This window comes from Ranitomeya variabilis, chromosome 1 (genome assembly GCF_051348905.1).
Source record: "Ranitomeya variabilis isolate aRanVar5 chromosome 1, aRanVar5.hap1, whole genome shotgun sequence".
Classification (NCBI taxonomy): Eukaryota; Metazoa; Chordata; class Amphibia; order Anura; family Dendrobatidae; genus Ranitomeya; species Ranitomeya variabilis.
In genome coordinates this window covers 107003020-107017545 of record NC_135232.1, presented here as the reverse complement: position 1 = coordinate 107017545, position 14526 = coordinate 107003020, and the positions used below count along the sequence as shown (strand labels likewise).

General features: G+C 41.6%; 1 protein-coding gene across 2 annotated transcripts in view; it reads left to right on the top strand.

The window, feature by feature from the left end:
* Positions 1–5882: 5882 nt before the first annotated feature.
* Positions 5883–14526, top strand: part of IQGAP2 (IQ motif containing GTPase activating protein 2) — a 398264-nt gene continuing 389620 nt past the window's right edge. The window contains exon 1 of one of the 2 annotated variants that reach the window (XM_077287309.1): positions 5883–6109. In XM_077287309.1, the coding sequence (XP_077143424.1) occupies positions 6067–6109 (43 nt within the window). In that variant the 5' untranslated portion in view covers positions 5883–6066. The remainder of the gene's footprint in view (positions 6110–14526) is intronic. The other variant, XM_077287298.1, reaches the window with a different exon arrangement.

Sequence of the window (14526 nt, the reverse complement as noted above, 5' to 3'; positions counted from 1 at the left end):
TACAGCATCAGCTATAATCATTTACAGGACCATTTACAGTTTCCTATGTTACAGAATTGCATTGTATTCGTAAAGAATCGGATATTATCATGCGGCTCTGTATCGCAGTAGACTTGAATGGCTGAGTCTCATTCGATTTATGGAATAAACTAATGCACACTACAATTTTCTTCAGACGTAGATTAGGTCACTGCCCTATTGAATAAAATTGATCTGAGTGTTTTTTTCACAGACAGTAAATACGGTAGTATGAACAAGCCCTAAAGGAGAATCAATGCTCGTAAAAGGGCTGTGCTACTTGACAAGCTCAACTTAATTTTCCGGAGCTTAATTCAAATAAAAACAATGTTTACTTACCTCCTGCAGTAGCGCTGTTCCACCGATATTTCCCAGAGAGAGATGTGTCTTGCTTTTTATGCTGGCTGCAGCCATTGAGCGGCTGCTTTTTTGCTGCAGGTGATCAATATTACATCAGGGCTCTGATGAAATAGTAAAGCCTGAAGCTGATCAGCAGCTATTCATTGGCTGCAGCAAGCATGTGACACAACAAGTTATTCTTTGGGAATGACTATGGGCTGTGTATTACACTACACGGATGACTATGGGCTGTGCATTATACTACATGGATGACTAAGGGCTGTGTATTACACTACATGGATGACTATGGGCTGTACATTATACTACATGGATGACTATGGGGTGTGTATTACACTACACGGATGACTATGGGCTGTGCATTATACTACATGAATGACTATGGGCTGTACATTATACTACATGGATGACTACATACTGTGCATTATACTACATGGATGGCTACATACTGTGCATTATACTGCATGGATGATGATGGGCTGTACATTACACTACATGGATGACTATGGGCTGTACATTATACTACATGGATGACTATGGGCTGTGTAATACACTACACGGATGACTATGGGCTGTGTAATACACTACACGGATGACTATGGGCTGTGCATTATACTACGTGGATGACTATGGGCTGTACATTATACTACATTGATGGCTACATACTGTGCATTATACTACATGGATGGCTACATACTGTGCATTATACTGCATGGATGATGATGGGCTGTACATTACACTACATGGATGACTATGGGCTGTACATTATACTACATGGATGACTATGGGCTGTGTAATACACTACACGGATGACTATGGGCTGTGTAATACACTACACAGATGACTATGGGCTGTGCATTATACTACGTGGATGACTATGGGCTGTACATTATACTACATGGATGACTACATACTGTGCATTATAGTACATGGATGGCTACATACTGTGCATTATACTGCATGGATGATGATGGGCTGCACATTACACTACATGGATGACTATGGGCTGTGCATTATACTACATGGATGACTATGGGCTGTGTATTACACTACACGGATGACTATGGGCTGTACATTATACTACATGGATGACTATGGGCTGTGTATTACACTACACAGATGACTATGGGCTGTGCATTATACTACATGGATGACTATGGGCTGTACATTATACTACATGGATGACTACATACTGTGCATTATACTACATGGATGGCTACATACTGTGCATTATACTGCATGGATGATGATGGGCTGTACATTACACTACATGGAGGACTATGGGCTGTACATTATACTACATGGATGACTATGGGCTGCGTATTACACTACATTGATGACTATAGGCTGTGCATTATACTACATGGATGACTACGTGCTGTACATTATACTACATGGATTACTGCATACTGTGCATTATACTACATGGATGATAATGGACTGTGCATTATACTACATGAATGACTATGGGCTGTATGTTATACTACATGGATGACTATGGGCTGCATATTACACTTCATGGATGACTATGCGCTGTGCATTATACTATGTGAAAGACTATGTGGGACGCATTATACTGAATGGAGTACTATGAGGGTGCATTACAGTATATGAAGGACTATGGGGCTGTGCATTATACTTTAGGGAGGACTATGGGCTGTGGAATATACTATATGGAGGACCATGGGGAGTGTATTATACTTCTGCTATGGGGTTCCATGCCTTCTGTGTTCGCCACTGGGGAGTATAATGGTATATATTTTTCTATACATTAAAGAACAGCGGCAGAACTTGGGACATATTACCACCAGGATAGGGGATATCTATACCAGGATGGGGCCCAGTTTAAGGGACATATAACAGGATGGGGATCTATACACTAAAATGGGGCCAGAATGAGGGTTATAAATACAAGGATGTAGGGCATATAATTTCCGTTGTGTGAAAAAGTGTTTGCCCAATTCCAGATTTCCTATTCTTTCGGATATTCGTCACACTTAATTGTTTCAAATCACCAAACAAATGTAAACGTTATGCAGAGATAACGCAAGCAATCACAAAATGCAGTTTTTAAATGAAGGTCTTTATTATTAGGGGAAAAAGAAATCCAAACCTATAGGGCCCCGTATGAAAAAGTGATTGCCCCCTAAACCTAATAACTGGTTGTGCGACCCTTAGCAGCAACAACTGCAATCAAGCGTTTGCGGTAACTGGCAATGAGTCTTTTACAACGTAATTAGTGTTGAGCATTCCGATACTGCAAGTATTGGGTATCGGCTGATATTTGCGGTATCAGAATTCTGATACCGAGTTCCGATACTTACAGTATATTGAATACCGGAATCGGAAGGTTCCATAATTCAAAGATCCAGAATTCAGCCAATGAGGAATAATTAGAAGTGCGGGCACATCCTGTTCTGCATGGTAGGCATGTAACTACTGGCATGGCTGTGCTTGGCTGCTGAAATGATGTCATGATGCAGTATAAAAGTCGCCGCCGCCGCCATTTTGGGTTCACTCTGCTGTGAATTCAGCTAGGGACAGGACGCTGTGTTCTGACTGAGGGCCAGTTTAGAGATAGCGATTTGCTTCATTGTGCTTTACCCAGGCTAATATAGCGACCGCTGTGTGAGAACCTTTTTTTTTGCCTTGCAGCGCTGTTCATGGCTATCTGCAAGGTGTCTGTGTGAGTGCAGCTCACTCTGTAGTCTGGTCTTCAGCCACCGCTGGTTGCAGTCAGCTCAGGGTGCGTCACTGCCTCATACCGTTCCATTGTCCGTTTTTCAAATAGTGCAGCCTGCTGCACATTTTTTCAAATTTATCCTATTAGTGGCTTTCCATTTGTATCCTGCTAGATTGTGGAAAAACACTATATAGGATTACATAGAGGAGCTTTTTTTGGCCTTGCAGCGCCGTTCACGGCTGTCTGCACGGTCTCCGTGTGAGTGCAGCTCACTATGTAGTCTGTTCTGCCGCCACAGCCGGTTGTAGTCAGCTCAGGGTGCGTCACTGCCTCATACCGTTCCATTGTCCGTTTTTCAAATAGTGCAGCCTGCTGCACATTTTTTCAAATGTATTCTATTAGTGGCTTTCCATCTGTATCCTGCTAGATTGTGGAAAAACACTATATAGGATTACATAGAGGAGCTTTTTTTGGCCTTGCAGCGCCGTTCACGGCTGTCTGCACGGTCTCCGTGTGAGTGCAGCTCACTATGTAGTCTGTTCTGCCACCACAGCCGGTTGTAGTCAGCTCAGGGTGTGCGTCACTGCCTCATACCGTTCCATTGTCCGTTTTTCAAATAGTCCCATTGACTTGCATTGGTATCGGGTATCGGTATCGGCGATATCCGATATTTTTTGAATATCGGCCGATCCAATCCGATACCGATACTTTTGAATATCGGAAGGTATCGCTCAACACTAAACGTAATTGTTATAATTCAGCCACAATGGAGGGATTCCAAGCATGAACCGCCATAATTATTTATGCTTTTGTTTCTTTTTTCTGAGGTGTGGGCCATTATTACAGGATGGGGCCATTATGGGGGACATTATAACAGGATGAGGCCATTATGGGGGACATTATTACATGATAGAGGCCAAAACACATGACATTATTACAGAATGGGGTACTTTTATACATAAGGTCCAAGATGAGGGACATTTTTACAGCATGAGCAGTACTAATGAGCATAGTTCATAGCACAAAATAAGAGCCAAAATAGATGACATAATAATAGCATGGGGGCTACTATTACTGGATGGGATCCAGAACTGGGGACATTATTACAGGATGAGGGCAACAATAAGTACATTTGTACAGGATGTTTTTCTTTATAGAGGAAGGTTGAGAAACCTCCATCAGTATTTTTTTTCCATCCGCAAAAAACTTATGAAAACTCTGATCAAACTTCGATGGCAAAAACGGACTCTCTGACCAATTCCTGATCAAACACACTGGAAATGAGAAAAATCTCTGAATGAGCCCTTAGGCTATGTTCACACTTTGCGTTTTTGCTGAGATATTTTTTTGTGCTGCTTTTTTATACAAATTTTAAACTCTGTTTTATAATACCAGCAAAGTCTATGAGATATCAGAAATCTCATGAACCAACTGCAGCATGTCACTTCTTTCAGTGTGTTTTCAGCATATTTGCAGCATTTGTTCACCCAGAGGAAACAATGGGTAAGTGCAAAAACGCAGCAAAAAACGGTGGTGTCAGTTTCTACTGCGTTTTTGGTGCAAAAAGTTAAGGAAGTTAAATTATGCTTTTTTGGGGGGCCACTAAGCTTTATCAACATGCACAAGAGACAACAAAAACGCAGCAATAAAAATGCAGCAAAAAAACCACAGCAAAACCTTATTTTTGGAAGCAGCTTTTTTACAGTCTGCATAGACTTGGGGTATGTGCACATGATAAGTTAACGCTGTGGGTTGAACGCTGTGTACTTTTGCAGCATCCAACCCGCAGCATCCAGCTGTTACAGCACAGTGGATGGGAATTCTAGAAAAGACACACAGACGCCCACAGCTCACCCACGGAGACGGACATGCGACGCGTCTATCCAGACTGCAGCATGTCATTTTCTCTTGTGGAGACGTAAACTTCCGCAAAGTAAATTTCACCCATACAAAGTATTGGACGCGATGATTCCGCACGGTTCAGTGATCACATGCGGATTCACCTGCATTCAGAAGCCGGCAGCGCTTTGGACGGAGCGGACATGTGCTGTGTCCAAAGCGACTTGTAAATATGCTGCTGTTATATATATATATATATATATATATATATATATATATATATATATATATATCTTCACGGATAAACCTGAGGAAGATGACAGTTGAAAAAAATCTTTTTTCTCCAGGACAGATGAGAGCAGATCTATCAGGCTTACCATGAATGGCATATTATTGAGTCCCCTCCGCATCTATTCTTCCTCGTCGCCTATTTCCAATTTCTATGACAAATTTACACGTAATTTTACCATCATCACGACTTGTAGATTTCCACAATGAGAAATACCTCTTTTTTCAGGGCTTACTTATGTCTTATTTTCCTTTTTTTAACCACTACGTGCCCTAGTTGTTACTGACACAGATCCCCATTTTTCTTAATGGGAAAAGCAACCCAGAGCCAGGAGTAAAAGCCACCATTCACTGGGTTTCCATAGAAACATTTCCAGGGATATACATATATTTATATATATAGGGGACAGATGTACGTACATACATACTACACACACATTCCTGGATATCATTCACAAATCATACAGTAAATATATAGAAAAACAAGGACTCAGGAATATTTGCTCCACATTTCTCCAAGAAAATCTCAGATCGAAGTAATAAAACTCAAAGCTCAGTTTTCTCACTAATTCCAGACTTTTTCTGTGATAAGTAAAACCTAGTAGGTGGCGCTGATAGGTTACTGCTGCTCACAACACAATGCTGAGAGCACAAGGGAAAGTCTATAGAAAGCAGAGGAGGAGGAGGGTGCAGGCAGCAGCAGCAGCACAGGGGAGGAGGAGGAGGAGAGATCTCACAGCCTGGAAGCAACAGGCAGGACAAGAAGGGACCTGAGTGCGGGATCCTGGGACTCCTCTACCCCTGTATTCCGCTCGTGTCTTCACTGGATTGAAGCATCTATTAAAGGGGGTGAAGTGGAAGGTGTAGCAGCTGCTCACAGGATGCACCATGAGGACAGCTCCCTGCTTAGACCCAGATATGGCTGTAAGTGCATGCAAACGCTTCTACCCTTCTCACCTGCAGCACAAGGCAAGGCTGGGGGGCACAGGACACCCCCATAGCTGCATGTGTCATGGCTGCCTGGGTCTCACCTGTTGCCTCCTTGTTGTGTTATTATGTGGAGCAGTAAGTTTTCCTGCAGACTAGTTGTGCAGCTCCTTTCAGCCATGTGTGAGGCTGCTGCTCTTCTCTGCAGCCCTGTGTTATGGCAGCTAGTCCAGGTGATACAGAGAGCTGATGTTTATGATACAAGGTGTTACATTCCATAATATTATAATGTTTTGGGTTTATTTCCCTGACTGATAGATAAATGGGCTGAAAGCTGATCTCCTGTGACTTCCTATTAGCTGATCTGATTGTGCAGCCAGTCTGGTGCAGGTCAGAAGTTTGTTGGACTTTGTAACTTTGTCATTTTTGCATTTTTTTTATTTTTGTTTTTGTGTTTGTTTTCCTGATTGAGAATTCAAGGCATATGCATTAGGGAGTTTTATGATGCTTTAGGCACTGTTCACATTAGCATTTGATTCTATCTTCCAGGTTTCTGGTGTTTGCGAGTACACGCTTATTAATTAATAAACAAATTCTCAATTCCCCAGTAGAAATGACATGATCGTCGTTATGAGTTAGTGTGAACTTTGGGATTCAAAATGGCTTTGTGTTATAGAAAGATGCAAAAGTTGCATAAGCGAAAATCACAAATGCACAATTAAATATAATTGTCATCTACTGATAAAGATGTTTTTTTTTTTTTAAACATTTATTTTTTTGCTTCCTAAATATGGCGACTACCGGCGGGGTTGTTGGCCTGCGGCTACATGACGGCATGTGTCCCGTAGTAAAAACATCTGTTCAACATTTCTTTGACTATTTTACAGCTTTGATTTTCCATCGCTGCCGATAAACTGCATGTTGTGTGCGATTTCCATTGAAGTCTATGGCGTGTGTTGCTGGCGACAGAAAATCCGACACATTTGAAAACACTTGTGACTTTTTCTATCATCCGCTACATGTTACTGGTCGCAACATGACAAAGTAGTACATCATTGCATCCGATACAATATGTCGCTGAGCTTTCATTGTGTGATACGTCGCCATGTAGCTCTCGTCTTATCCAGCTTTTCCACTCCTGAACAATGTGCCCAGTTGTGCAGTGATCCAACCTTCACCCAAAAATGGCTGTATGTATAGTTAGTTCCATTCAAGAGTCCTATAAAGTTGGGTGACAAGCCCTTGTGATCTTGTCATGTTGACTTTATTGGATGCGGTCTACTTTACATAGTGGTGAAATAGGAATTTTGGCAGAAGAGGACATCTCAAGGACGTATTGACTGCTCCTCCCTTTTCATTGAATGGGCGGTTTCTGGAGAGGCCTTCCTTATCATGGCATGATCGTTTATCAGAATGGTATCAGTTGTCTGACTTTAGGTTGGAGTAGCTCAGACAAGTGATTAAGTGCTATCACAAGGCAGGTTGACTTCAGAGGCCATTGTGTTTCCTTCTGAGTGACACAGGTCTCCAGTTGTACTTTGACCAGAAATGTTCCCTCCCCTGTTTCTGTAGACATTTGCTGTGGAGTTACCAGTATCTCTGAATCTAGAGAAAACTCCATAAAACACATAACCTACAGATAAGATTTGTACATAAAATGTTAGAACCTCAGTATGTGTATCATAACTGTCACGTGCAAGTTGGCGAATTTTTGCTTAGCTGCCATTCTGTTAGGTATATAACATGCGTTCCCATTAGTAATGTTATGGTGTTCCACCACCAGCCCTGTTGGCTCTGTTGCAGCTCCCCGCACAGTGTGTGGTCAGGAGAGCTGCTGTGCAGGGAATAGTTTGCAGAGAGCTACTCCACTACAGTGCATCCATTTTTTGGATAGTTGGGGGGTCACAGGAAGCAAATCTGCACAATTAAGGTTACAATATATTTTATTCTAGAAATATCTCCAGTAGGAGACCCCAGGCTGTACAACGATTCCAGGCTGTCTGTGAATTGTCTATGGCAGCTTTTATTCATAATTTTGTGCAATGTTTTTAATTTGTCACTTAATATAATGAAATTATGTGTAACTGATGACGACAAAAGGAAGCTTATCAGAAAAGTTGGAAAAATTCCATAAAATGTATACTTAAAGGAGTTGTTCAGGACTTGTATATTGATTACGTATCATTTTGATAGGTCATCAATATCTGATAGGCAGGGGTCCGACATCCAGCTGTCCGCTGCTCCCATTGCAGCTGGATGTACACAGTGCAATGAGCCAGAACACCACAGCGCCACACTCTGTATAATGGCTGTCCTCATGTACTGCAGGTTAGCTCATAAAAAAGTTGTGTAAATGAGGATAAACCTTTATGAAAAGTAGCTGAAACCATTGGTGATTTGCTTATGTTTCTATAGATGCAGGTAGTTTTTCAATTTCCCAGCAGTGATTGTACGGCTCCCATTGATGAATGGATATCCAGGTAATAAATGGTTATTCTAAGCTGTCCTGAGTGGGAGACGCTATCTAGTGGGTGTCTGCCTTGGCTAATGAAAGGAATTCTTTGACTGCTTTATGCAGTAATAATCCATTTTCAAATCTCATCACTCATCATAGGTAGTGACCAGCAGTGCCGGGCATTGATGCGAGAGACTCGTGCGAGTTTCTCGCATCACACTCAGAAGACTGACCCCGGCCTAATGGTTATTGACCCCTGTGGTGGGACCCTAGAGTTATCCTAAGGGGTTGTCCATTCCGGGTGAAAACTTGTACAAGTGCTCAGTCTGCTGAAGGTGTGTAATGCTCATATTCTTAGGATTCGGTTCCACTTTCAGATTCCAGCTGTTGTCACGTGATCATAAGTATGTGACTTTCAGAATTGTGGTCACGTGCCTACTAGAGTCTTCTTTTTCAATATTGAGAGAAGCGACTGAGACTGTATTCAGCATCTGACCACAACTATGCAATTGTTGACTGTTTGAACTGACAAGCATAGCCGTATCCTAATGTGTGCATTACACATAGGTTAGGATTCAGCAAGCTGCAACACTTGCCATAGATTTCGCCAGACATGGACAACCCCTTTATAGATCTACACGGCTCAAAAAAAAATAAAGGGAACAGTAAAATACCACATTCTAGATATCGCTAAATAAAATATTCCAGTTGCATTACATAGTGGAATGCGTTGAGAACAATAAAACATAAAGATGATCAATATATATATATAAAAATTTATATCCCATGGAGGTCTGGATTTGGAATGATACTCAAAATCAAAGTAGGAAATCAAATTACAGGCTGGTCCAACTTCAGTGGAAATGCCTCAAGACAAAGATATGATTCTCAGTAGTGTGTGTGGCCTCCACATGCCTATATGACCTCCCTACAACAACTGGGCATGGTCCTGATGAGATGATGGATATTCTTCTGAGTGATCTCCTCCCAGACCTGGATCAAAGCATCAGTCAACTCCTGGACAGTCTGTGGCGCAACGTGGCATTGGTGGATTAAAGGGAACCTGTCACCCCGTTTTTTCCGTATGAGATAAAAATACTGTTTAAATAGGGCCTGAGCTGTGCATTGCAATAGTGTATTTTGTGGACCCCGATTCCCCACCTATGCTGCCGAAATACGTTACCAAAGTAGTCGTTTTCGCCTGTCAATCAGGCTGGTCTGGTCAGATGGGCGTGGTGTCTTCCCCCAGATCTTGCTTAGTTTTCCGTTGGTGGCGTAGTGGTGTGCGCATGTCCAAGGTCCCGAATCCACTGCACAGGGGAGTGAAAAGAGCGCGATGTGCGCTATTTCATTGGTGATCGGTGGGGGCGGCCATCTTCCTTTGGCCGCGCGTGCGCAGAAGCGGCGCTCTGCTGGCCACGGCTTCAGGAAAATGGCCGCGGGATGCCGCGCGTGCGCAGATGGAGATCGCGGCAGCCATATTCCTGGAGCAGAGATGCGAACTCTCATCTTCTTCTCATCAGAAGTAACCCAGGGCCCACTGCACCTGCATATGGTCTCACAAGGGGTCTGAGGATCTCATCTTGGTACCTAATGGCAGTCAGGGTACCTCTGGCTAGCAAATGGAAGACTGTGTGGCCCTCTAAAGAGATTCCCAGACCATCACTGACCCACTGCCAAACCGTTCATGCTAGAGGATGTTGCAGGCAGCAGAACCTTCTCCACGGCGTCTCCAGACTTTGTCACGTGCTCATTGTGAACCTGCTTTCATCCGTGAAGAGCACAGGGCACCAATGTCTAATCTAACAAACTTGGTGTTCTCTGCCAGATGCCAATCGCCCTGCACAGTGTTGAGCTGTAAGCCTAACACCCACCTGTGGATGTCGGGCCATCATACCACCTTCATGGAGTCTGTGTCTGATATTTTGAGCAGACACATGGATGTTAGTGGCTTGCTGGAGGTCATTTTGCAGGGCTCTGGCACTGCTCTTCTTGTTCCTTCTTACACAAAGGAGGAGGGAGCGGTACTGCTGCTTGGTTGTTGGCCCCCTCCACATCTCGTAGTGCACTGGCCTTTCTCCTAGTATCTGCTCCATGCTCTGGACACTGTGCTGACAGACATAGCTACCCTTGTTGCCACAGCTCACATTGATGTGCCATCCTGGATGAGTTGCTCTACCCGAGCAACTTATGTGGGTTATAACCAAATAGTCCCTTATACTTGTACTACCCTAAATCAGGGGGTGACACTACTTTACTAGTAATCCTTAGCTGAGACCTACGCAGTGTTTGGTTTCATTTAGGTTTAAATAAGAAGCGATGAAATAATAAGGTAAAATTTTTATAATAACAATTAAAATCAGGAAAATGCAAGACTGAAAAATCGATCATTTTGAAGTGTAAATTGATCTTTACGCTTGAGGTCAAATAACACCAAATTACAGATGTTCTCTGTCCCAGCATTAGGGAAAAAAGTGGATTGATGAGTTGTCCATGGCAACCATACAGATTCCAGCTTCCATTTATCATCTCGTTTATGAAAGGAACAGACAGACCGTCTGCTCTGGGCAACTGCTCAACTATTAATTTGCACTAGTGAGAATCCAGATTAATATGCCAGACTTTAGTAGTAATTGTGCCATTCTTTGGTGGGCAGCATATGTGCCTTATAACCAGCGTGTTTGATAGCTGCTCTTCTGAATTTTAGACAATGCTTTATGAAGGGTCTTAGATTGGAGTTATTGCCACGTTAAATGCCTGGTACTTTGTTAATCCGACATCTTGTCAATTTTATGCTGTGGCTTACAATGAGAATTAGAGATGAGCTGAAAGTTTAAAATTATAATGGTCCAACATCAATTTAGGTTCTCGTCTGGTAACTTGACAGGGGTAGTGTTCACTTCTGGCGACCTGACAGCCTCTGCCGCATAGTCGGATGCCCATAAAGTCGAGACCTCACGGCACATTGCATGTCATAACATCTTGAGGGCCTAGTAAGTGAAAAAAGATGACCAGGATGCCAGGCAGACGTAGACACTGACCTCGTCTGGATGCCAAGGAGAACCAGTCTGGACACCGGACAAGGGCAAATAGAATCACTTAAGATGAGCAAAGTGATTCTATTTGAATGAAGTGCCACATTATAGATTATCTAGCATAGTACTAGTGGAAATAGTGCTCTAGCATTTCTGTTTTTTGACTTATTACTACATGACTCTTAGGTTGATATACTGTACGTTCTTTACTTTCACTTTTTTGTCCTTGCCGATGCTCTTCACACTTCTGGCCATGTTCAAAATTATGAAACCAAATTATTCTAGCACTTCATGACGTATGGTTGCATGCCCAATGTAAGCTATGTTCATACTTGCATCGAAGGTGCAGTTTTGGGTCAATGGGGTCCATCAGATTACATCAGGGAATACGTGGCTTTCAGACACATATGTTACTTTGTACTTCTGCACCTATGGTACAATGAATCAGACAGGATGAAAACCAACATGACAATTCTTCATTACCCCCACAGCAGAGATCGAGGGGTAGAAGAGATGTGCTACAGTTCTGCCCAGTTTAGCCTGACATTTTTCACACTTTTCTGGTAAAATAAGGTTTGTTTTTTTTCCGAACAGAACTGGTTTTAGATATGCTTGGCAGCTTCTTTCATATACCCCGTCCATATAGTTTTATTTATAATGCATGATTTTGGCCGCTTTATACTATTATAGTTCATAGTTGGTCAAGTTCTTTCACCCATTGGTCAACCTATTGAAAACTGAATTGTCTTGTTTGAATGTTAGGAGTGGCTAATCGGATGGTTAAAATGAAATGCCCCTTTAATGCTCCATTCGCTTGTCCAGTAGTTATTTCCATTTTTAGATCTGATTTAAGATTGCAAAAATAGAAGGAATTTGATCCCATAGAGGATCCCTTCATTTGAATGGAGATGTAAATATCCGTAAATGCTTTGGTTGCAATCCATTTTTAGCTGTATCAAAAAACTTTAAAAGAAAAAAAAAACATAAACTGGATCAGTTTTTATTTTCTTTAAAAAAAAACAAAAGAACAAACTTTGACTTCAATGAAAAAAAGGATAATATCTGTTCCAATTTTTGATGACTTTGCATGCCCAGTACCCAAGAGGTGATCAGAGGCCTCTCCAGAGAAAAATGGATCCTTTACAAACAGAACAAAAATGAGTGCAAATCCGAAACCAAAGTGTGCCTCCGTTTTTGCTCAGCTTTTAACAGGTAATTATTTTTTTAATACTGCATCCATTACAAACAGTTGACAACTGGACATGTGAACAGTCTTAATGACAATTTTTTACTTGTCAGTCTTTGAGCATGGTTTACGGTCTTTTATGTATGACCTGTAGACACAAACACATAGTGCCGAGAATGTTTCTGAAAAATGTCACCTACTTGTGTTTCTTTTTCATTGCAGTACATGGTCTTTTTTTGATGAGTCAATAAGAAAATAAATTTAGTATTAGGCCTTGTTTCAGACAATCGTGATTTTTCGTGAACACAAAAAATAAAAATGAAAAAATATACATTAAACTTGGACTGTGGTTGGTCCGCGTGTCCGATTATGACATATGAATAAATTAATTACAAAGCCTCCTATCCGTTATAGCATTAATCAGACAGGATATGGATTACAGTCTGATAGGACCCGCATGCTTTTGATCGCATAGACTTATATGGTTAAATTTCTTCCCTGACACCGAGGAAGAAAAAAAAATAAGTTATGCCTTCGTGATTTATTTTATTTTTTTTATTTTTTGCAGCTACACAATCCACAAAAAAGCCACTGACGTGAACAGCCTCATAGACTACAATGGACACATATTCTATCCAAGAAATTCACGGCTAGAACATGAACATGAAAAATGGACGTCTGATTGTGTCATTTACTGGTTGGCTGGCTGTAGTCATAATTAAAATACCAGTTTTATCAGCAGGAGATTATCACTAGAGGACTAGTAAACCTGCTGCCATATAGTCCTCCATATTCATAAGCTCTGTATAACCCCGCCCACATCACTGATTGGCAGCTTTCTGTGTACATTGTGCATAGGCAGAAAGCTGCCAATCAGTGGTGTGGGGGCGAAGTTATACAGAACTCAGCAATAGAGAACTGCTAGATCTGCAACAGAAAAAAACACTTTATAAAAACTGCAGCAAGCAGCCCACTAAGTGATATATCACAGAAATTAGGGGCTTTACACTTCTACATTTATTCTGCTCACAGATGGGTAGTAAAAACCTGGTGACATCTTTTTCTTTTAGGGTTTCACTCTCATTAACTCCAATTTGTATCTTATACAGGAGATTCAAGAGGATCTGTCACCAGATTCCACAGTACTAACCACAAGTTAGTAAATAAATCTACTAGATCTGATGATGCTGGTGAACTTTGAAGTTATTGCATCATGCCCACTTTGATCATAATAGATCAAATCGCTGGACTCGTAAAATACTTATTTTAATATCAAGATTGTAAAGCCACACTGGCATATATTTTCAATGAAAGTACACCAGCCTTATCAGGTCTACTATCTACTTTTAATATACACTGCTCAAAAAAAATAAAGGGAACACTTAAACAGAATATAACTCCAAGTAAATCAAACTTCTGTGAAATCAAACTGTCCACTTAGGAAGCAACACTGTTTGACAATCAATTTCACATTCTGTTGTGCAAATGGAATAGACAACGGATGTAAATTATTGACAATTATCACGGCACCCTCAATAAAGGAGTGGTTCTGCAGGTGGGAACCACAGACCACATCTCAGTACCAATGCTTTCTGGCTGATGTTTTGGTCACTTTTGAATGTTGGTTGTTTTTTCACACTCGTGGTAGCATGAGACGGACTCTACAACCCACACAAGTGGCTCAGGTAGTGCAGCTCATCTAGGATGGTACATCAATGCGAGCTGTGGCAAGAAGGAT